The 22,604-nt window shown below is 53.0% G+C and overlaps 6 protein-coding genes across 6 annotated transcripts; 3 read left to right on the forward strand and 3 right to left on the reverse strand.

The window, feature by feature from the left end:
- Positions 1–4,207: 4,207 nt before the first annotated feature.
- Positions 4,208–7,244, forward strand: BDV59DRAFT_200274 (putative salicylate hydroxylase; the record flags this gene model as incomplete). The annotated part of the gene is made up of 6 exons (XM_073693542.1): positions 4,208–4,217; positions 5,801–5,877; positions 5,924–5,981; positions 6,028–6,766; positions 6,818–7,149; positions 7,201–7,244. 6 exons carry the CDS (start codon positions 4,208–4,210, stop codon positions 7,242–7,244), a joined length of 1,260 nt encoding a protein of 419 aa, XP_073549779.1.
- A 223-nt stretch (positions 7,245–7,467) lies between these two features.
- Positions 7,468–9,392, reverse strand: BDV59DRAFT_159101 (uncharacterized protein). The gene is made up of 2 exons (XM_073687498.1): positions 9,102–9,392; positions 7,468–9,031 (listed from the first exon to the last, which is right to left on the reverse strand). The coding sequence occupies exons 1-2, from the start codon at positions 9,159–9,161 to the stop codon at positions 7,691–7,693; spliced, it is 1,401 nt and encodes a 466-aa protein (XP_073549780.1). The 5' UTR covers positions 9,162–9,392; the 3' UTR covers positions 7,468–7,690.
- A 1,479-nt stretch (positions 9,393–10,871) lies between these two features.
- Positions 10,872–14,153, forward strand: BDV59DRAFT_159128 (glutamine amidotransferase subunit DUG2). The gene is made up of 6 exons (XM_073687500.1): positions 10,872–11,208; positions 11,262–11,387; positions 11,435–11,566; positions 11,619–12,179; positions 12,229–12,415; positions 12,462–14,153. Exons 1-6 carry the CDS (start codon positions 10,972–10,974, stop codon positions 14,144–14,146), a joined length of 2,928 nt encoding a protein of 975 aa, XP_073549781.1. The 5' UTR covers positions 10,872–10,971; the 3' UTR covers positions 14,147–14,153.
- A 481-nt stretch (positions 14,154–14,634) lies between these two features.
- Positions 14,635–16,103, forward strand: BDV59DRAFT_159117 (putative LaeA-like methyltransferase). Its single transcript, XM_073687499.1, has 4 exons — positions 14,635–14,911; positions 14,964–15,074; positions 15,129–15,391; positions 15,477–16,103. Exons 1-4 carry the CDS (start codon positions 14,853–14,855, stop codon positions 15,899–15,901), a joined length of 858 nt encoding a protein of 285 aa, XP_073549782.1. The 5' UTR covers positions 14,635–14,852; the 3' UTR covers positions 15,902–16,103.
- A 162-nt stretch (positions 16,104–16,265) lies between these two features.
- On the reverse strand, positions 16,266–19,672 carry BDV59DRAFT_174318 (TAPT1 family protein). Its single transcript, XM_073689054.1, has one exon. The coding sequence runs from the start codon at positions 19,576–19,578 to the stop codon at positions 16,306–16,308; it is 3,273 nt and encodes a 1,090-aa protein (XP_073549783.1). The 5' UTR covers positions 19,579–19,672; the 3' UTR covers positions 16,266–16,305.
- Positions 19,673–20,017: 345 nt separating this feature from the next.
- Positions 20,018–22,203, reverse strand: BDV59DRAFT_159246 (uncharacterized protein). Its single transcript, XM_073687501.1, has 3 exons — positions 21,974–22,203; positions 21,481–21,907; positions 20,018–21,421 (listed from the first exon to the last, which is right to left on the reverse strand). The coding sequence occupies exons 1-3, from the start codon at positions 22,034–22,036 to the stop codon at positions 20,067–20,069; spliced, it is 1,845 nt and encodes a 614-aa protein (XP_073549784.1). The 5' UTR covers positions 22,037–22,203; the 3' UTR covers positions 20,018–20,066.
- Positions 22,204–22,604: the final 401 nt, after the last annotated feature.

The raw sequence follows: 22,604 nt of genomic DNA on the forward strand, positions 1-22,604 counted from the left end.
TGATACCCACTGTATACGCTATGGGAGGGCAGGATCTTACGACAGAACAGACTGACATCCTGGGACCCAATTTAGGAGACTGGTATCTTAATGACGGGATCGTGAACACTAACTCTATGCGTGGTCCAGATGATTCCATCGTGAGGGGTATTGCTGCTTTCCCAATCTCAGACGTTGACAGTGATGGTGCTAGGGGAATATATTGGCATTTCGGCACCAATAGTCAGATGGATCATGCGGATCAAATTGGAATTTTCATTGAAGAGAACACGGTACGCTCCCCATTTTACACGGAATGAAAAACGCGAAAATCTGCATGCTGATCTAATAAAGAGCCAAATGATGACGGAAATGTACCTTAACCTGGCAGCAATAGCCACGCGCTTACCGCAAAAAAGAATAAGATCATCACGGCTATAGTTGATGGGCGTGGGCTCGGAATTTTGATTCAAACTGGTGCTAGTGTCAGCCTGTAGTGCGCAGGAAAAAAAGGAAAGGGAAAAGCTTCAGGAGGGGAATAACAATATGTATTATGAACAAATTTTGTGTATGGCGGATGATTTAAGGTGTGCATCTTTACCTGAACTTGAAATAAAGCCCGGTGGTACCTCTCATACTGTAAGTGTTCTCATATAGTCCTACAATGTGCATAGAGAGCATACATTGAAGCGAAGAGTCTCTTACAAAGGGTGCATTTGTAGTACACTGTGCTAAAAATGAGACAGCTTCCAAGGTCCACCTTTCCGGTTCATCCAATATTGAAAGGGTTGGATAAGGTAGAAAGTAGGGTTTGCCACCTCCTGAATCTGAAAGGCGAACAAGCCGATAGACATACACACTACGCCGAGTGTGGATAACGTTATCTTACTAGTCACATATGCCCCTCATGTGAGGCATAGTCGTCCTGGCTGGGCGTGGGTTCCGGAGCCATTTCTCTTTGGACGGATTGGCTTGTTATTAATTCACAGACGTGCGCTTACTGGGTGCGCGTACCATCTAGAATCGCAGCTTTGTATGACATGGAGCATAAATCAGTGATGGCTTTACTGGTGGTATAGTAAGGCTTGAAAACAATAACATTGAGAACATCAGAGTGACGTTGAGTTGTTAAAGTAATTATTTACAACGAAAGTGGAGACCGCAGAAAATCCTTCCTAGGGATGATGTTGAATCATCTAATTCCACTTTATGCTCGGCGGGAGTGTTCAGGCTTTCACTTATTTCATACGCATAAGAGCTTTAATCTTCGCCAGTGTGTGTAGGCTCTATGCTTCTCAGGTATGAGGAACGCTGCGATTAGCTCCCCCATACAGGTGGCCCTGGAGGTGTATAGTTGGTTGGAACTGGGTAGTATATATCGATCAGGATACCGGGATCTGTCGGGGAGTATGCACCGGGAAAGGCAACCAAGGGTCCTGGTGTTCCACTTCCTCCTCCAGTTACGGTAACCTGACCACAAGAAAGATAGAACTGTGCCCCTCCCTTCGTACCAGCCGAGTGTAGCGCAATATGCTCGACACGTACAAGATAGTCACCGTCTGGCAGGGCAGATGGAATATCGAAGGTGACTCGTTTCGCACCTTTTGTTATAAATGAACATTCTGCTATAGCGAGGGTTGCACATCATACCTTCGGTGGGCCATGTTAGTCCATCTGCATTGAACTTAGGACCGTCCTCGTATATCTTGAACCAGCTCCTACCAGATCCTTCATCTGTAACCGCAGTCTTGGGAGCCTTGGCCATGTATACTAACAGGGGGCCGGGGTGACCAATTTCACTCTCGACTGTAAACCCAATTGTGGAACCGGCCGTAACACCCAGGGTGCTTGTTTTATTCCCATATACGCCGTCCACGTTGCACCGAATGTCTAACGAGTTGACGTCGGTAACGGGGCCGTTGGTGTAATACCCCGTCCATTGTCGAACATACTTCCAATCAGGTGTGGCTGATCCATCTTTGATCAAGGCAGGAAAGACGTCTGTAAGATATAAGCAAGACTACCTTGGTAGCATATTTCACGGGGATAAGGAAGGCTGCAGTACAGTGTGCGTGTGATGTTGCTGCCAATGTGGCTGAGACCAACATATAGAGACCTTTCATCATTGATGAGTTTCCTTCTTCCACTGGTAGACATTAAGAGAGCGTTCAGGGAGTTCTTCCACCCAACCGCTACGCGGTATATAGCTGTGGAGAGAAGGTTATATCTGTTTTCAGGGCACGGAGGAAGACCCGTGCAATTTATTTCGATCGTCGACATACTGATGTTGGAATGTTTTGTATTCTGCAGGGATATTTACCCATCAAATCGGCAGCGTTCGTATGGATCGTGAATCCATATCCGCTTGTAAATTCCATTCAGAAACTGGTGCGCTCTGCAGCACACAGGCTAAATATTTCTATTTGGATAAATTGGTGTCTGAGAGCGCTTTGTCAGTTCCCGGCATTTTGCGTGTCTTCATATGAAGCACGCTGTAGGGACGCTTGGAGCATTTCGTGTTTCAGGTCTGGGTGTGAGGACGAGTATTGAAAGGTTGCTATCTCCAAAGACACTAGTCTGATATAAATTGCTGCTGATTAGTAGTTTTGCTTAACGACATTCCTGATGGTCCTCAGTTTTGTACAAAGAAGATTTTGACCCTACAGCCGGCCTAGTATATATCAAGCCTACGAAGGCGCATGATATAGTAATTGATACATAAATTACAATCAACCATTTTTCTTGATCGTTAAAAATTTTTATTATATGACTGAAGCATTAGGGACTTCCATTGCACCCCATAAGGCCCGAAACAGTGACTCCTAAGTCCTCATCAGCACAAATGTGCTAACACTTGAGCGAGTTAGCTTGGCCCTCTTTACTTATGTTGATATATCAGCAATATGGGCTAATAGGGGATAAAATGCACTCTGTAAGACTAAGCAATGTACCGTAGGATAGGGCACGAAGTCTGTAATGTTAGGGTTTGCTCTATACGTCTTCGTTGTCGATTAGTGCTTCAAGTGATTTCTTCAAATCGTAGCTTTAGCTGATACCCGAACTTTTCTCAGAAAATCTTGAAATTACTCTCCCGCTCCCAACCCCATATGAAACCATAATACCCGTCACCATACCGGCTCCATCCCCTTGGTTGCCAGTACATAACAGTATTGATCGTGATGGTCGGCAGTAGTTTGATTGTTTTCAAATACTAAAGAACTATCATGGAGTAGCCGGTGTAATGCAGACAAAGATAGTTACAGATAGGAAGGTAGGCACGAGCATATGTTTTCTAGAAGGAGATGGGCTGTCAATGGCGAGGAAGAAGAATCCTTAAGCAGAAGGGAATTCGCCTTGGACTTCGGTCTTCTGCAATTTTTATTATGAAGCAACAGCCAGTCTGGCCACTTGTAGTCAGATGAGGAAGCTGTTTTCCCAAGAAAGGCCACAATGTTGGAAATCAACCTGCTATCGTGAGGACGTACACAAGGGATAGGTCACATGCGCTAACACCGGATCGGTATGGAAGATTGCCAGGCTTCAAAGCAGCTTCGTTAATGGGGAGGCAGTTGTGCCTCTGAAGACGATATAGCGCTGAGGACTTCTAGAATAGCCTTGGTGCACCTCTACAAAGCGATTCCAGGCGTAGATAGATTGACACTGTAATACAGCAAAACAAACAACCAAATAAGTTCAGTGAGCGACTGCACAAAGTTCCAGCTGTCGAAGAAATGGGACAACCCATGAAACAAACTTGATGCTTAGTAGGGAAAGAAAATGAAACTGTTACGGTGTAACAAGCAGAAAGTATTTCAAGTATGCGCAGTGGAAATAGTACCTGGCATGGAAGCCTTGAGAGTAGGGCAGACAATTTCTGCTTGTTCTGGGCAGAAAGAAAGAGATGAATAGTAGGTTACGAAACTCTAATGAACTGGGACGGAAGAATATAATGAAGATCATGGCATCGTAGTACTATTTTTTTTTTTAAATATAAAAGCACGGCGTAGAATATCAAGAGGCATGCTGACCAGCAAAGCCGGGCCATCTGGGTTCGCAGGGAACACGGCAGTCGAATGTCATGATGTCTTACCCTCATTGAGATTCCGGTGTAAAAGCAGAGTGACCTCGTTCAGGACAAAGAGACAAAGCCATCAAAAACCATACTTTGCGGCATTGATAGTTGCCATCAAATGCCGAACGGTGGCCATCGTCGTCGCCGCGTCCAGATATGGCGTTGAGTAATCCAACAAAGCTATTCCACAACCTCAGGAGCACCACATGGGGATGGGTTGATTAAGATATCCAACTACGTGGGGCCAAAAGAGATCGTCGGTTTGTGATGAGCCTGGCTTCGGACAAATATACTTTGGAGAATCAACGTCACTGTCAATTGCTCCGGTTATACTTGACTCACAGCTCTGGTAGGTATACAGATACGTGAGCACGATATTGGCCGTGGGAGATCCGGTAGAAGTGAAGGCCCAGATCAGCCGAGATATGCAAGCAAATGTGGAGGGCGATGATTATCCTGTGGGGAATTAGACTAGTAACGTTGGAAATGCTGGGGCACCTAGTCCTTGGTTGTCTGTCGACTCTGTAAGCCAGATTGGTTTACGTGCGGTTTGAGATAGCCAACTCTTAGTAACACAGGGTAGAGCATGGGGATAAGTGGGTTGTCGTTTTGATGATTGGGTATCTAATTTTCCAAATAATATACGCCATGACAACACTTCATATATTTCGGTTGCCATCTATAGCCACCGCCATCAACGGACAACCGAAAGTAGCAATACTTGGTATATCGGCATTGAGGCCTTCCCGAGGATGCCGCGTTCAAGAAACCATCCCACACGGAGATCAGAGCCCGGACCCACTCCAGCATCGCACAGAGGTCAAACTGAATTACGAGGGGGTTCCATCATCTGGTGGAATAAGCGTGACGTATGGGGGTGTCCCTGCAGGCAACTCGGCAGATGAAGGTCATCCAAACAGCCGGGCTTCTCAAACCCTAACAAACATCAGGGGAAAACGGTGCCGACCGACGGTTGCCGAGCTCCGCCCTTAAAATCCCATAGTAATCTCCTTACCCTAATTCGACCCAGCTCGGAAATCTGTCGGGACAATTACCTCCGTGGGGGCGAGGAAAAACGAAATACAAAAAGCAAAAAAATAAAATGAAATGAAATAAAAATAAAACTAAAAATCCCTCCCCTTTAAGCAAGACGACTTTAAACTACTGGGCTGACGGACTATCATGGCTTGCCCCGCATGGTTTCGTTCTGGCCTGGAGAACAGTCAGGATTTTCCCCTCTTCCCATGGGATGGAGACTTGAACTGGGTGGACAGTGGAGAAGTTGGATGATTTTGGCTCGCTGCCGTGATTTCCGGGTGATGGACTCGGGGTTATATCGTATCAATTATATAGGTTATTTGCCTCGATAGAAATTGTAGCTTTTTTCTCCCAGCAAGATCACCAGGGAAGAAATTGTGTCTCCCAGTGGCAAATACCATAATTGGTCAGGACGAACACCGATTGTTAAAAGACAGAACATTCACTATTCATATTGTATTTTGTCTGGAGAACTTATTTGGACGCTGCCTCTCACTGGTAGACTGTGCTCGTTGCATCAAAAGCGTTTTGATAATGGCTACTGCACAGGCCAAGATGCCCCTGGAGGTGGTGGTAGTTGGGTAGGTCTTCCCGGAAATCAAATGAGCCCATACGTCGCCATCACAATGCCAGGGATACCGTTCTAACAAGCGTTTAGTGCCGGTATGCATTGTTCTCATTTGTTGGTATAACCACGGCTGACACGACCAGGCATCGGTGGCATGGCCGCAGCCCTCACGCTGGGTCTCCGAGGACACCATGTTACCATCCTCGAATCCGCCCCTAAGGTAGGCTTTCAACTGCTAATTCCAAAACATCCGCTAACAGAATCAGCTGATGGAAGTGGGAGCCGGCATACAAGTCTCCCCAAACATGCTGAGATTGTTTGACCGTAAGAGCCCCGCCACATTCGAAAATCGACCATACTAACATTGCAGGATGGGGCGTCTCACCTCTAATCCACGCGAAGGACGTCGCATTGGAACACATCCACGTGCGCCGGTGGCAGGATGGCAGCCTGCTGGGCACCATGCCGGTGAACAAGACCTACGGCCAGCAGGTGGTCATCCACCGGGCGGATCTCCACAACGCCCTGATTGACAAGGCGCTGGAGTTACCAAACGTGGAGCTGCGGGTGAACTCGCACGTCACGAACGTCCAGTTCGACCCGGCGACGGTAACCTTGGCAAGCGGCAAGGTTGTACGAGGCGATATCGTAATCGCCGCTGACGGTATCAAGTCCACCATCCGCGACCAACTGCTGGGTGATGAAGCCTCCCATGCCATCCCGACAGGTGACGCGGCCTACCGCATCATGCTCCCGCGCAGCGCGATGGAGAAGGACCCGGAGCTCCGCGAACTGGTCGACAACCCGGAGGCCACGCGCTGGCTGGGCCCGTCTCGTCACATCATCGCCTACCCGGTGCGGAAGCACGAGCTGTTCAATGTCGTGTTGATCCACCCCGACCGCCACGGGATTGAAGAGTCATGGACGACACGGGGCTCGAAGCAGAAGATGGTGGACGATTATAGCGGCTGGGACCGGAAGGTCACCAAGCTAATTGATTTGGTCGCAGACGACGAGGTCCTGGAATGGAAATTGTGCTTGCATTCGCCACTGCGGACGTGGATCAAGGGATGTGTAGCTCTCATTGGTGATGCGTGCCACCCTATGCTGTGAGTTTTCCAATAGGCCGAGATGCTGTGCAGTAACTGAAAGTCAACTAGGCCGTATGTCGCGCAAGGAGCTGCGCAGGCTGTCGAAGACGCCGCGGCACTCAGTGTTCTACTGTCGAATGTCTCCTCGAAACAGGAGATCCCGCTTGCGCTGCAGGCGTACGAGAAGTCACGCAAGCAGCGTGCAGAGACGGTGCAGCAGTCCGGCTCGACGAACCGCATCGCGCTGCATTTCCCGGACGGACCGGAGCAGCAGGCGCGCGATGAACAATTCCGCGCGTCAATGAAGGGCGGTTCTAACCCGGACAAATGGGCGGACCGGGCCACACAGGACTTCCTATGGGCATGGGATGCAGAGAAGGTGGCCCTTGATGCCTGGAGTGGTGAGTTCAGAACCCGGTTGCGGTCGTGCAGTGGACTAATCGAGAGTATAGAACTCGTCAAGGGCAGTGCGGAGCAGCTTCGTCATCGTCTGTGAGAGATGGTGCAGCTGCATGGTATCTATATTTATATATTTTGATATATTTCTCTGTATCTAGCGTTCGCGTGTCATGCCCTCCAATTATTGCATGTAGTATATATTACTGTGATATCACTGTTTCATCTATGCTGTATTCTCTGTCGCGAGGGATCAGAATCATCATCCTGTCGGCATTCAAAAGTTGTATATGCAGGTGCGAGTGTATTTCAAAAGGCTAACCAAAAAGTGTAAAAAGACCACATATGCACAAATCCAACGCCATGACTATGCAAAGTGATCTATCAGACGACCGACCACCCGACGTTGTTGAAAACAATATACGGAAGTAAATCGTATCAATCAGAGGTTCATATAGACATTCGATCATCGCAATCTGTATGAGGGAACAGTGTACAAGAGGATATATGTAACGAGTTAAGGTCGTATATCGTGACTGGAAAGTATCATGCCGTAAACATTAGACGCAGCCGACTGGATCGTTTTTTCTTCTCTTTGGCCTTTGGTTCTTTTTCCGAATGGCGCGATTCTGCCCGCGAAGGAGCATGGGAGGGCGCCCTGGACGGGGCTTTCGATGGAGCTTTGGATGCCGCCTTGGATGGGGCCCTCGACGGGGCCTTGGATGGCGCTTTTGAGCGGCTGAAGAAAGACCTGGACGTTGAATGGGATGCTCCACGTGGTTCGTCGACCCGGGTGTGTGCGCGCGAGCTACCTCTGGGGGCACGGGACCGACGAGATCGGCGAGATGAAGCCATGGAGCGATCGTCCTCAAACTTGAACCGGGGATCTCGTGTCATACGTGCAGTTGTCACATCGATTCCGGACATCGCAGCTGCAGTTGGAGTGATAAACTCCCCATCAACAGACGTTCCGATGCTTTCGGCTTCCGCATCGGCCACGCCACGGCGCCACATCTCGACTCCGCTGAGACAGTCGGGGTTAAATTCGATCATATCATCCATGCTAACAGTTTGATTGGGCTGTTGTTGTTTCGTGTCGCCCGCTCCCGATTGGATTTGTTTGATGATTTTGTATCCCCCAAACATAACCACGGTCACACCGAGGCCGACGCCCGCAGCAATGAGGAACTGCGGACTAGCAAGCAGGGCCCAGACGGTAGGGGCTGCTGCTTTAAGGGCCGACAGAGCAGCCGGGGCCATTTTTGAGGCCAGGTTACTGATCTCCGCTAATGTGAGAGCGACTGCGGCCATGGCGTCAGGGTTCTTCTGAAGATGCGCGATAGTGGCAGTCGCAGAGTGTTGCATGCAGTTTGCCTCCTCTAGGAGCCACTGAGCGCGGCCCACGAGGCCACTCAGCTCTGGGTCCTCGATCTCCTGCAGTTGACCCGGTGGTGGACTTGACGGCTGACGAGTAAGAAGAGAGGGGTGAAATTCTCCATACGCCAAGTCCATGTCAATGTGTGCATCCGACTTGGAGCGACTGGTGGTTGGTCGAGCGTCGGGTTCGCGAACGGCGATGTCATGGTGCGTATGACGACGGACCATTTCTGACGGGCGTGCGTAGTAGGAAGGGGGCCGCGAGGCCACGGAGTGCAGGTCCTGCTCATACTGTGAGGCGGCGCGAGAATGGCGGTGATGATGGCTGCGGCTGGAACGATGACTTCTTCGGGAGGGGGCAACGGAGGGCGTGTCGTCCAGGGTGTACGTCTGCAGCGCCTTCAATGCTTGCTGCTCGGCGATTTTTGCATTCCTTTCCGACTGCAGCTGCGCCTTGCGTTCGCGATAGGCATTCTTGGCGTGACTGAAGACGCCAAATAGATGTTTACTCTGTCCGATGATGCACGTCAGAACAAACCGGAGGTTTTATTCCGCAATAAGGGACGGCTGCAGAACGTACGGTGCTCACGACTTTACCGGACTTATCAATCACGGCGATCGTCTCACCTAATGGGGCCATGGTGGTCGATCAGGGGCTCCCAACCGGGTCGAAATGGAAGGGATACTTGTGGCTACCCAGCGTCCCGTGGATATAGCTCTGGATCGGACGACATTCAAATTTTGAGGGCGACGATAAGCAAGAGATCAGCCCTTAAAGATCAAACGGAAGACGGAGAGCGGTGTAGGAGCATATATAAATATCGACGCTAAGCTGGAGCGGGTGGAGAAATGGCCGCGATCCCGCTGATGGGACTGTTCGGACAACTGTTCTAGACCTTTAGGGTCAAAAGACCATGGATAGGCAGTTCAAGTGGCTTTCGGTGGCTTAAGAGGGAGAAGCATGGGAAGATGGCAAATATTAAAAAGCTGGTGCCTGATGGCAGAGTTTTGTTTTCAGCTGTGATGGTCGGAGTTTATGTATACGATAAGGCGGGGGAGCTTTTCCGACGAGAATCCAAGTAGCTCCACAGTTACCATGGAGGATGGATAATATGACGAAATTCGATGCAGGATACAGGGAAAAAAATAGAGAAAATTTTGAACGACGATGGAAAGAGGGGGCTGGAAAGACAGCGAATGCGACGCCTAACAGCGCCCCAAGCGACGAACAGGAGAGCAGTCCGACGCGGGCGATGAGTAACCAGGTTGGGTTCCAGTGATGCTGAGCAACAAGGCCACCTGGCGAGGCATTTGAATGGTTGTCAACCCTGCAGGCGATCCATCGAGGGAGTGGTTATTGGTGCAGATGAAACCGTTGTTGGGTGCTGTGCTGGTTCAGTCGGGTACAAGGATTGGGTAGAGGAGGAGAAAGCTCCGATGGTACCTGACGATGGAGGATTCTCGTCCAGACGGTGGTCAGTGAAAGAAGAATCCTTCGCCTGTGGATGGCATATACCCAGCAGGGACTTAACATGTAGAGATGTTGTAACTTGAAGATTTGGATGTTTGGATGGTTTTGGATATGGAAAATGGCGGTGATGCGGTAGACGCTGATTGGCGGAGAGGACCACCGCCACGATGCCAGTGCACCGCCACGCGAGGTATACCGAAGACGAAGATATTATTATTCGGCGTCATACCGTCTATCATCGAAATCTAAGACATGGAATCCCATAAAAATGACCCTACTCCCCTCTTGGCGGCATCAAATGTACCACGTATCTTAAAAACGAGCCCAGTTTGGGCAACGATGCGAGCTTCCTGCAACATCCCACTCCCGTTGACCAAGAAGCTGGAGCACACGGTATAAATTTAGAGCCATCGCCTCCGGGAACTTTCGATAGGTCAGCTTCCCACTGGCCGGGATTTGCAGGATTCATCCCAGCCATGTCCCAATGCATCGTCCGCCTCCTGTGGGAGCCCAGGTGAGTAGGACGTGGGATTATTGCGTGGAACTCGACGGAAAGGAAAATAGAAAGAGACTAACTGCCTGAGGTGTAGAGCTGCGGGATGCTCGAATAAACAGAAATCTTATTGTCGAGGTAGGTCTCTATTTTTCCTTGATCAATTGGCGCTGCACCGCCACAGAGCATCTCGCCAACATTCAGCGACACGATGGAATAGCAGTGTCCGACGAGATGATCAGGTAAGAGCAATCCCTCTCTCATGAGAAATCCAGCCCCCAGAGGATGTCGGAGAAGAAGGATTCCCATTGTTATCCATCGATAACAAAGTAACTAACTAACCAACTTATACCTGGTGGCTGACATAATCAGAACATGTCGTGATCGTCACGTGGAGCACAATGCATCTTAAACATTGAACGTCCCAGCTTCAAAAACACACAAGGGTTCCGTTGACTGAGCTTTCCGGGCCATTGCGAACTCGCAATGGATCACGCAGTTTTACACGAGTCCGATAGTACCTCGGAGGTTGATGAACAGACGAAAGCGTGGGAGTCGGATCTTCGTCCTCTCACAGCTCAACTCGCCCCCGACGTCGCCAGTCGTCCACCGTCTCAGATTGAGTGCGGCATAGGCCATCGGGTCCAGGCCAGTCGCTCCGTGCTAGCCCTCGTCATTGATGATGAGTGTGTCTTTGCTGGTCTTCAGGGCGGAGATATTGTCGTATGTGATGAACCCTCTGCCATTGTTGGACTTCCATGACTCATCACGTGCAGGCCTGGTCTCTTGAGACATATGAACTCGTGCTGTCTGTCCATGCCCACCAGGAGAGTGTATTAGACTTATATCTCTCCGACGATCGGGATCTTCTCTTCTCAAGTGGTGGTGATTCGATCATCAATGTATGCATCATAGCCCTATGTCATCGGCCAGCACCTAACACAAACAGGTCTGGTCCACCCGGACGTTCGACCGCCTATACTCCATCCATTCGCATCATGATGTGGGAGACCTTTTTGCCGTAGCGTACTCTTCCTCGCTAAAGACGATCTACTGTGGCGGCCAAAATACCAGCATCCAAGTACGTACCATCCCGTCCTCCACACCCAGCCATCTATCTAATCAGCCACTAGTGGGCAGACATCTCTGAAGCAGATGCTGCTACAGCTCAGCTGTCCGTTGACCAGCTATCCCGACGGACGCATCGATTTTTCGACTCTCGGGGACCAGATGGCTCTCGTGCCCCCAAACCGGACGCAAATGCAGACGGGATTTACCCTGTAACACAGGGAGGCCAGGTTCTGACCTTCAAGCGGGACCGCCACAAGCTGTTTGCCCACCACGGCTACATCTATACCATGCTCCTGGTGCGAGGCCTCGTGGAATCTGCCCCTTCAGAGGAGGTCCTCCTCACCGGTGCCGGTGATGGTGTCGTCAAGCTCTGGCGGTTGGCGCAGGACCCGCATAACGCTGTGCCCTCGCAGATGGCAAAACTGCAAAATGGCGGCCCAGTATTGTCTCTTGCCGTCGACGGATCGTTCCTCTATTGTGGCCTTGCTGGCGGCGCGTTGAATATCTGGAATCTCGACTCACATCAGCTGGTGAAACGTATCACCCGGCATAGCGGCGACCTCTGGGCTGTTGATATTATCAACGGGGTGGCCGTATGTGGAGACTCTAATGGAATGGTCAAAGTATGTTGTGCATGGAACCAAACAGTCAATCACGCTCTAACTGATATAGAAATTCAATTCCCGGTTCGAGGAAGTCGGAAGCTGGGTGGCTCATGAAGGGACGATGCTCGCATCGGCCGCCGGTCAATTTAAGGACCGCTTCATCTATGCAACGGGTGGAAATGACAACACCGTCGGGATCTGGGATCTGACTGACGTGTCCATCACCCAAGGCGACTTACCCCCGATTGATAATGGTAAGCGACTCTTTTCCATGAACCGACCATTACTGACTCCCGTCAGATGAAATGGTCAACTCGCTTGCGAAGTTCGTTGCTTTCAAGACAGTCTCAGCCAGCCCAAAGTTTGCCGGAGAATGCAACCAGGGCGCAGCTTTCCTACGCAGACACTGCATCTACCTGGGCGCGAAAACGAAACTCTTCACAACCGGACAAGACACCAACCCAATTGTCCACGCCCGCTTTAACGCCACCTCCCCAGACAAACTCAACAAGACGATCCTGTTTTACGGCCACTATGATGTCGTCGGGGCTGACGCCCATGAGGCCAAATGGAAGACCGACCCCTACCAATTAACGTCCATCGACGGGTTCCTCTACGGTCGGGGTGTGTCTGACAACAAGGGGCCAATTCTCGCATCGTTGTACGCTGCAGCAGAGCTCGCTCGACAGAAGACGCTCCGCTGCGACATCGTCTTTCTCATTGAGGGAGAGGAAGAGTCCGGCTCGCAAGGGTTTTACGAGACTGTGCGCAAGCACAAGACGCAGATTGGGCCAGTTGACTACATTCTCCTCGCGAACAGCTACTGGCTTGACGACTACAACCCGTGTCTAACGTACGGACAGCGCGGCGTAGTCCACGCGAATCTAATCGTCACCAGCGACCACCCGGACCTGCACAGTGGTATTGACGGCAGCGCGCTGCTCGACGAACCGCTAAAAGATCTCACCATGCTGCTAGGCACGCTCGTTGGGCCCAAGGGCCGAATCAACCTCCCCGATTTCCACGACCGCGTGCTGCCCCTCACGGAAGCTGAAAAACAGCGCTACGCCACGATCGCACAGATACTCCTGCAGCGGCATCCGCAGGTTGCCGACCGGGACGCGCTCATAGACTCGCTCATGCATCGCTGGCGCGAGCCGTCCCTCACCATCCACTCCATCGAGGTTCCCGGCAACAGCAAGAGTACGACAGCGACGATCTCGCGTAAGGCGAAGGCCAGCCTCTCGATCCGCCTGGTGCCAAACCAGGAGGCCGACGACGTGGCCGCCACCCTGACGATGTACGCACAGGAGCAGTTCGATCAACTGGAGTCACAGAACGACCTCACGGTCGAAATCACGGGCAAGTCCGATCCCTGGCTGGGTGACCCAGACAACGAGATGTTCAAGACGCTGGAGGAGGCAATCACAGCTGCGTGGACTCCTGACACGAAGGCCCAGCGTCACCAGTACCCTCCCGTGCCGAAGACGCCCCTCCATGGGCGCCCTACGGGAGCGAAGGAATCCCGTGGGCTCAGCCGCAAGGACTCCTCGGATAGTCTGGCGTCACACATCGATCGGATTATCATGTCGTCGACAACGTCGTCGGCGGAGAAGATGGCTGCGCGACAGCGGTCCTCGGTGGGTACGACGGTGCCCACCTCGTCGACGCTGACCAGCAAGACGATTGCGTCGAGTAACAGTGCGAGGACATGCGAGTCGTCGCCGGCGACGGCGACTGCGACTCGATCCCCAGCCGCAGAGCCAATTTCCGGTGTGCGGCCGATTTACATCCGCGAAGGCGGGTCCATTCCCACCATCCGGTTCTTGGAGAAGGAATTCTCAGCGCCGGCGGCCAATCTGCCGTGCGGACAGGCCAGTGACAACGCGCATTTGTATAACGAGAGACTGCGAGTGGAGAATCTGTACAAGAGCCGGGAGATCTTTCGCCATGTGTTTTTGCAGTTACCGGACAGGGGGCGTTAGTAGATTGCACGATATTAAAATAATAGATCTTGGTTCTCGTATCTTAACCATGGCGGACAGTGCTTTGCCTCGGTAAATGAAAGGAAAGATCCACGGCTCCACCGCAGGTCAATCTCCAATTTCCACTTCTCCATTCTACAAAAACAAGGCCAATCCTGCAGACACAGTGAGTCCGTCCCAGTCGATAATACATGCAACTAACCGCCGGGAGTAGACATCACCATGCCATTATCCAAGACATACCACGCCACTGCATGTGAAGCCTGCATCCTTCCCTCAGCGGGGACGCCAAAAGGTGTGGAAAAGCCCACTGGACTAGAGCACTAGTGCCAGAATAACTTCCTGGGACGGCCGCGGGACCCATAATGGCTTTCCTGATTCCCCGGCCATTGGGAGTCCCGGTGTGATTCCGAAGCTATGGTTCACAAACGGTTTGGCATGCAACGCTGATCCACCCTCAACGGCCCAGGGCATCTTGTCACCATGCAGGATGGCTTAAGGGTTGCCTGTCTGAGGTTGTTGCATGAGTCGAGGCAATGGCACCTAACGGATTCACTAACGGTGTTTGCTGGCATTCACCGTGAACGTATAGGAGTGACTGTGCTTGCTAGCCCGAACGCCGTATATCCCCTTGAAATACTTGGACACCTTCTCCCCTCCCATTCTCCCCTTTTTGTCTCGTTTTGAACTCTTTCATCCTTCCATCATGGGTATTAGCCGTGAAGACCTGTACATTCTGGACCGCAACCCAGAGGAGTCAGCTCGGTATACACGCCCATCCCATACATGCACAGAATCACAACTAATCACCCCGCAGTCTCAACAAGCAGCATGAGTTTCTCGTTGACCTAATCGGCGGACACCCCATCCATCCCTCTATCCCCACTGAAAACATCACCGCCGTGGCGGATGTCGCAACCGGGACGGGGTGCGTACCACAGACCCATAACATCAGTCTAGTCGCTAATATATACAACAACAGAATATGGCTCTCCTCCCTCCCCAAATCCCTCCCCAGCCCCAACGACCTCTACCTGCACGGCTTTGACATCTCCACCACGCAGTTCCCCTTCTACAAGGACATCACCCCGACGTACGAGATCTACCTCTCCGCACACGACGCCCGGGACCGCTTCCCCGAGGACCACCGTGGCCGGTACGACCTGGTGCATCTACGCCTACTCGTCGGCGCCTTCAAGGAGGAGGACTACATGCGGACGGTGCAGAATGTCTACGAGCTCCTGAGTACGGCCCTTCCCGCACAGCACCCCAACCCCTCGACAGCAAGCAACCGGACACGGCAAGGGAAAGCTAGCTAACACCCCATCAGAGCCCGGCGGGTACCTCCAATGGGACGAGTGCGACTGCTCGGCCTTCACGACGGCAGAGTCGCCGCCCTCTGCTCTCGCCCGGCAGATGCAGCAGGTCGTCGTGGATGCCGTGCACAACCTAGGCCTTGCGCGCGAGCCGCCCAAGCTGATCGAGAAGTTCGCCGGTAAGATCGGCTTCGTCGACGTGTCCCGCCGCGTCTACTCTACCCTCGACAAGCCGCATCTGCATGCCACGGCCAGTGCGTGGGTCCTCCGGTTGATGGCAATGTTGCTGCCGAATTCGTTTATCAGCTCGGGCAAGGAGGCTGACCGTGAGGTGGCGATGCGGCGTGCACAGCGCCTGCTCAAGGATATCGAGGAGCACTGTGCGCGGGTGCTGCCCTTGGTAAATCTGCAGGTTATTGTTGGGCGGAAGCCGGTGTGAGTGCGCTGGGGGAGAGGTTTGGTGGATGGATGTTTGGGGGTAAATGGATAGGGAGGACGCGCTTGTTTTGACCTTTCCTTGACAGACTAGGCAGGATTTAACGAGTGTGTGAGTCGACGCCTTCTGCAGTTCTGGCATGTATCCCTCTCGATGTCCATGGAATGTGTTCTATTCTTATTGTGGCATTCCTATCCCTGGAGGACCATGTTATGAAAATGCATCATCTAAGGCCAGCATCTGGTAAAGTGCCCGACTCTTATTGATTGCAGTCCTTTGCTGGCTGGCATGTCTCTTGTCTCAAGTACAGTCCGTGGATGAATAGCCAATTAGTCTATACATTGACCAAATACGACTCAATGTGGTATCTCAATAGATGCAAATATTAGATTACAAAATACATAGAATCACCAGATGCGTTTCGCAACCATTTCATATCGCTGCACATGGTCCATGTTCAACTCCTCCTTGGCGTTGCGATCCTTCTCTTCTCTCGCCTTCAACCGGCGCAGACCCTCCTGGTCGTCGACGTAGATCCACCGGCGCTGGTCGTCGTTGACTTCGACGACGCCCCACCCGCCTACACGACGACTGCCATCGACCGCAAACTCGCGGGCCGGAGCTGTGGTCGGCGGTGCATGAGTGCTGGTATCCGCTGTACTAGAGGGCTGGTTGCCCTCACGGCCCTTCATCCTTTTGTACCGGGACCGGGCAAACGCCAGCAGCAGCATTCCCAGCAAGAGTTTGAGGATCAGCAGCAGCGCAAACCCGGTTAGGAGGAGCACGACGGTAAAGATGTACACCGATTGCGCGGGGGACGGCATGGCGTTTGCGAGGAGCCTGCGGAAAAATGCGTCCGCATGGGCCACTGACACGGGGAGGATCGTTCGGAGTGTCAACGGAGTCGGCGACGGGAGCGGTGAGGGAACATAGTGGCTGTGGATGGAGGATAACGAAGTGGATTCCACAGCAGTTGATGAGGGCTGCTGAGGGAGCAGGGAGGCCAAGAACATCTGGTATGTCTGTACGGAGACGCGGAAAAAAAGGCAGGATAGAGGGATGACCGGCAGGCCGAGCCGGCGGGTGAGGTTTTGGTCGACAAAGGCATTGGTGTAGTAGTCCTTTGCCAGGATGTCAAGGAAACGACCGTAGATCGCTGGGCGGGTATTGTTGAACTTGTTAATGTACGCATGCTTCAGCCAGTCGACTAGCATCTCCGATCCCAGGACCACGAGGAAGGGACCGAGGACCTGGACGAACGTGGGTAAGAAAGAATTGACGTTACTGATGGAGGCGACGATGGAAGAGGGGACAATGGTAAAGGATTGTGGCAGGATTGACGAGGCGGTTCGGGGAGGCGTGGACAGCGGGGTGCTATTCGTGCTGCTTGAAGGACTACTTCCAAAGCTAGTGCCCAGCTGGCCAAAGAAGCTGAAAGCACCGGTCTCGACGATGTTGCGCGAGGCGATAATCGTCAGCATCAACCAGAGCTGGAACCGTTCCACGACGTCGGCGCATGTCAACTGAAAGAGGTTCTCCTTCTCGAACTTCTTGAACACCGTCGATTTGATTTCGACAAATTGATTCGAGAGCAGCAGAGTGATCAACGCATTGGAGTACGAGTTGACAGCCACATTCAGCGTCATGACCTGGAAGAAGAGGGCTGTGGCATGAATGACGGTATATGCCAAGGCAAGGAGGAACAGCCCAAACGGTCGGAAGACCTTGCTCCGTCCGTCGGGTCGACGCTCAAGTGCCTCGCGCGAGAAGAGACATTCCAGCACATCCTGGCCGATGGCCGCGAACAGCCGATCGCTGACCTCGAGTACATTGTAGATCACGTACAATTTGATCGCAGCCTGGCCGCGGATCCAATGGTACATGCGACTGGCGTCGAAGTACATCAGAACACAACAGGTTGCAATCATCAGCAGGCCTTTGAGAATATCTGCCTTGTCATCGGGGAGGAGCGCAGAGGGGATTGACTTTTGTCTGCGATGCTGGTGTTTGTAGTTCGTATCAGAGCGGTGTCTCCTACGGGGTTCACCCGTCCGACTCTTGATGTCTCGATCCAAAGTGGCCGTATCTGGCCTCCCCGATGACGCTCGTGGCCGCCCTTCGCGCTCATTACGTGAATGCTCGTGAGACGCGTCCGCTGACGACCCAGACCTTCTGCGCCAGACTCTTCCAACCCCTTTTATGATGAAGCCCGAGATGAATCGGAATTCCACACCAAGATTTACCATCCAAGACTCCAGCAGGATGTATAGTGCTTTCATAAACCGCAGGGGAAGAATGGTAAACGAATAAAGCCAAGAGTCCAAACATGCGAGTATGCCAAACCAGAGCACCTGCTCCAGCGCAGGCGGTAGCATCAAGAAGTTCATTAGTCGCTCCAACTTCACGCGAGACGACTCGTACGGGAAGTCCGACATGACCGTACGATGAATATACAACGGCGAAGGCCGACCCGATGCGAGTTCCAGCTGCAGGTAGGTCGGCACCGACAAGGGAGGAAGAGGAATAGACGGTGGCATGGGAGACGGGAGAGCAGGCTCGCTGAGCTGCGGTGAAGGGCTCAGATGCTTGGGCTCCGAGTCCCGACCCACGGCCAACCGATCGTGTTTGGCTCGGGACGCCCATGTCTGGGCCATTCGTTCATTCGTGCCGACCAAAGTCTGTCGGCGCGACGAGGTTGGGGTAGAAACCGTGCGGGCGCTTTGAGGACGGCTGCGGGAGGATGACATGTGCTTGACGTGTGCACCAGCGAGTCCATCGAGATGCTCCTTGCTGGAACGATGTTTCGGCACATGCTCCACTGGGATCCTCACGTCGTTCGATAACTGCGGCGAGTCATCCGTGCCTTCCTGGTACGGTAGCCCACGTGAACCATCCGATACAACACGTCGAGTATGATCCGGGTTGGGCGCAGTGCGGTACGGGATCGACTGCGGCGACGACGTGAGCTCCTGGATCTTTTCCGGTGACAGCTTCAACACCTGCTCACGGTCTCTCTCCTGGTTCCTGAGCGGCGAGGTGTCCCCAGACCAGTGTTGCAAAGAAGCTGCAACCTCTGGTCCCTCAAGGACGTCCACAAGCGATGTCCGGTGCGACTGGTTATTGTCCGAGCCGTCAAGTCCCTCCGAGTGCTCGAAGACCAGTCCAAACGGCCTGTTGTAGGCAGCCTGGGATGCACTGCCTTTCCAGTCACCGTTATACACATGCTGTTTATAGCCGTTTTGGCCGTGGCCAACTCCATCTGCTATCGGGTTCGCATCCAGCCAAGCCCCTTCAGGAGCTCTCTGTGTTGAGTCCGGCGACTTCCTGGATCCTCGCTGTCCAAAATGCTCGGTGATACCGTTCGTCCGTGGGCTCTCCGCGTGTGTCGGTGATGAGACGGCTGTTCGTTGGTATTTCCCACCTTTGGCCTTCTGGCTGTCCGCGCCGGGGCCAGCCCAGCCGGGACTCACGGGGTTGCTAGACGAGGGTCCCATATCATTATCTTCGTGTCGTTTCGTAGTACCGTTAGAGGAATCATCGGAGCCCTGGAGGGTTGGACGGGCGTTTTCAGCGAGGGTAGTCAAGGGTCCACTGGCTCTTCGGTCCGCCTTCCATGACAGGGAGCTCCTCGCCAGCTCACCGTCGCTGGACGCAGGGGGCGGGGGTCGTGGAGATACCATGTCGGAAAGGTCGGATGCATGAGAGAGGTATTCACGCAGGATTCAGGAACATGCTGCGGCCATGGGAATCCGGGGTCGGAGAAGGTGACGAAGTGACATCTTTGTTGCGGCGGACAAATACGTCTATGGTGGCCTTTTTGCGGCAGGCGGTCAGGGGGCACGTGATGCAACGATATCCGCTGTCACCCATGGATAGAGTACAGAATACAGAGTATACCTACGGGTCGGAACAATCCAGAAGCTCATGCGAAAGGCTCATATATGCGAATATCTATGGAATTTATCTACTACCCAAAGGCCCGCCTGGCGGTAAATAGACAGCAGACACCAAAACGAATATGTCCAGCACATCTCGGGGTATTTAACACGTCATGCAAGAGCTTATCGTGAAGGAGTACCAGTCCAGATTCATTCATTACACCGAAGATGATCCAGCTCTTCAGTTATTTTGCGGATACAACCGTCCGAGTTCGCACGGGGACACCAGGTTAGAAGTAGTCCGGGCGGTATCCCTGTTGGGAGGGATAGGGTTGTGGGGTGTAACCTCGGGCTGGAGGCTGGCCAGTACTGTATCCACCGGGCGAGTTTGAGCTCCCAGGATGCATGTTTGGTGCTGGGGATGCGCGAGCTGTGGAATTGAAGGCGACATAGCCTCCCGATGGGGCCGACTGTGCAGTGCCGGTACGGCTCACCGGGGAGAATGTCCTCGCTATAGCAGGATCCACAGGGCTGAAGCTGGGCTGCGGGCGGGTGACCTGGCTGGCAGAGGTAAATGTGCGCAACGGAGGTCCTACTTGCGCCCCCGGGCCAGGAGTGCCACTATGAATGGGGGGAGAAAACACCCGTGCAGGACCATTGTCGCAGGGGGACGAAGTTGTCGCAGGGGTCCAGGATCGGCCGGTAGGTTCGGTCATGGGTGTGTATGTGCGGTATGGAGCATCATTGCCAGGATATCCACCGCGGGGTCCATAAGCCTCTCCAGGATCTCGATACCCATTGGCTGACCCCATGCGGCTCGGTCCCCGAGCAGGGACAGACGGTGCCGGAGTGTAGGTTGGCCGGGACATGGGCGTCTGGGTGCGTTGCATCAAGGAGTCGGGGAGCGGGGGAACGGGCGGTGCCGGTGAGGGTTGACGATCGAGGGGACTGTATCCCGACACGACGGTGGTGCCAGACAACGACGCAGCATCCGAGTAGGCCGAGGACTGGGTAACGGTCCGGCTCAGCGGAGGCTTCTCGAATGCACCAACGTCCGGTAGAGTCGGGTTCCGCTCAGGCCCAGCCGTTCCCGGACGAGAAGTGTACGGTGGCAGCGTCGTCTGTGTGGTAGAACGGGAGATTGTAGCCACAGCGGGACCTTTGTCGTCGCAGTCGAAATTTGGTAACGTGGGTTTCCTATCGACGCCCATATTCGGGTTGGTCGGAGTGCGATCCTGCAGCTTCAGGCCCTTCTCTAAGGCTTTGTTCACCTTCGTCCGGACGATACGGGTCAGTCGGCTGTTGATCTTCCGTCGGCAATACGCCTTCAGCGAGCCATCCTCCGATGGAATGTGGTGGAACAGGAAGGTCAAATAAAGAGCGATGGCGAGCAGAAGCTTTAATACCGACAGAACCCAGATGACCAGGGTGAACAGCATGCCGAAGAGCACCAAGGCACGCAGGTTGTTCTCTTCGGCCAGGATCTTCACATTGTCGAAGAACTGGGTCACGCCCGGGGTATCATCGTCGACCTTATGGGTGACGTGCTTGCCACCAGGGAGTAGGTCCATCTTCATGACAGAGTACAGGGTGATCGCATTGACGACTTGACGCGGCCCGTCTGCAAAAACGGTATTCATCCATGCTAGTTTAAAACATGTGAGCACATGATCAGGGGTACTGTACTGAGCGGGGGTAGCTTACATTCAAAAGAGAAGTACGCGAAGAGAGCGATGTACTCAGCGCCCTTTTTACTCTTCGTGAGTTCGGCGAAGACGACGAAGCGGCGCCAACCACGACCACGCTTGCCTGGACGAATACTCTGGATGCGTACAGCCAGAGAATCCAGGTAGCTTTGCGCAATGCTTCCGGACCGAATTGCACGAATGGCATGGAGCCACCGGAGAACCAACAGGACAAACGAGATGATGATGCAAACCGCGAAGATCCATCGGGAGATGGTAAAGGGGATGGTAGGCTTGATCTGACCAGCCCATCGAGAGAAGGCGAGCAGGTTCACGGCGGTGAAGGTGTCCACGGCGTAGACGGCCAGCGAGATAAGCAGGAAGACGTAAAGAAAGAAGTAGGAGAAGGGCGTCCAGCAAGATTCGGACTTGAAGTCAGTGAGATTCTAAATCGAGACAGTTGAGGTTAGTGATTCCGCCCGATCAGTGGATCGGAGGATAGGAAGACTCACAATGTAGTCCCACTTCTCCTCCATGGACACCGGGCCCTTTTCCCTATCGCCACAGCAAGGCATCTTTGCGACGACGCCAATCTAGCAAAGCAAACGATTGACTCGGGTGATGAGAAGGAAAGAGAGGAAGGACTTCGTCGGACCAGCCGGGCGAAGTCTCAATGGGAGACAAAGAGAGTGAATGAAGGAGGGAGTGTGAAAGGGCAAAGAGCGACCGTCCAGGAGACAAGGCCTGATAGTTAAGGATGATCGGCGGTTACTGATGTGGTCTTCAGTGGAGCATGGCGCTTGGGCGAAGCGAGAGAAATTGCAGCTAAAAGTGGCGCCCGGATGAGGAGAGAAGACCAGACGACCGATCAACCTCGCGCAGAGTCGCAACACAACGGCGATTGATCGTAATGGGCAGATATCTCTGGATGGAGAGCGACTGCGCTGACAAGTGCCAAGATAGGGGTTGGGCGCGTACGTGCAGGAGGTGGGATAACGGTGGATCGCAGGGCGGGCGGCGACAAAGGGGACCACGAGCCAGTCGATCTGAGAATGCCAGCCGTCTGAGAACGAAAGACGAAAGGAATGTGGGAGTGTAAGAGAGGAGGGCCAAAGGCGGCTGAATGAATGTGGTACTGTGGGC

The sequence above is a fragment of the Aspergillus ambiguus genome, assembly GCF_047715705.1.
Source record: "Aspergillus ambiguus strain CBS 117.58 unplaced genomic scaffold BDV59scaffold_8, whole genome shotgun sequence".
In the NCBI taxonomy this organism is placed as follows: Eukaryota; Fungi; Ascomycota; class Eurotiomycetes; order Eurotiales; family Aspergillaceae; genus Aspergillus; species Aspergillus ambiguus.

Coding starts and splice junctions, on each gene's coding strand:
- BDV59DRAFT_159117 (XM_073687499.1), top strand. CDS start 14,853: ATGGGTATTAGCCGTGAAGACCTGTACATTCTGGACCGCAACCCAGAG. Junction 14,912..14,963: donor AACCCAGAGGAGTCAGCTCG/GTATACACGCCC, acceptor ATCACCCCGCAG/TCTCAACAAGCAGCATGAGT. Junction 15,075..15,128: donor GATGTCGCAACCGGGACGGG/GTGCGTACCACA, acceptor ATACAACAACAG/AATATGGCTCTCCTCCCTCC.
- BDV59DRAFT_159128 (XM_073687500.1), top strand. CDS start 10,972: ATGGATCACGCAGTTTTACACGAGTCCGATAGTACCTCGGAGGTTGAT. Junction 11,209..11,261: donor TTCAGGGCGGAGATATTGTC/GTATGTGATGAA, acceptor CATCACGTGCAG/GCCTGGTCTCTTGAGACATA. Junction 12,180..12,228: donor ACTCTAATGGAATGGTCAAA/GTATGTTGTGCA, acceptor TAACTGATATAG/AAATTCAATTCCCGGTTCGA.
- BDV59DRAFT_159246 (XM_073687501.1), bottom strand. CDS start 22,036: ATGCCTTGCTGTGGCGATAGGGAAAAGGGCCCGGTGTCCATGGAGGAG. Junction 21,908..21,973: donor AGGAGAAGTGGGACTACATT/GTGAGTCTTCCT, acceptor GTCTCGATTTAG/AATCTCACTGACTTCAAGTC. Junction 21,422..21,480: donor CGCGTACTTCTCTTTTGAAT/GTAAGCTACCCC, acceptor GTTTTAAACTAG/CATGGATGAATACCGTTTTT.
- BDV59DRAFT_159101 (XM_073687498.1), bottom strand. CDS start 9,161: ATGGCCCCATTAGGTGAGACGATCGCCGTGATTGATAAGTCCGGTAAA. Junction 9,032..9,101: donor CCGGTAAAGTCGTGAGCACC/GTACGTTCTGCA, acceptor ATCATCGGACAG/AGTAAACATCTATTTGGCGT.
- BDV59DRAFT_174318 (XM_073689054.1), bottom strand. CDS start 19,578: ATGGTATCTCCACGACCCCCGCCCCCTGCGTCCAGCGACGGTGAGCTG.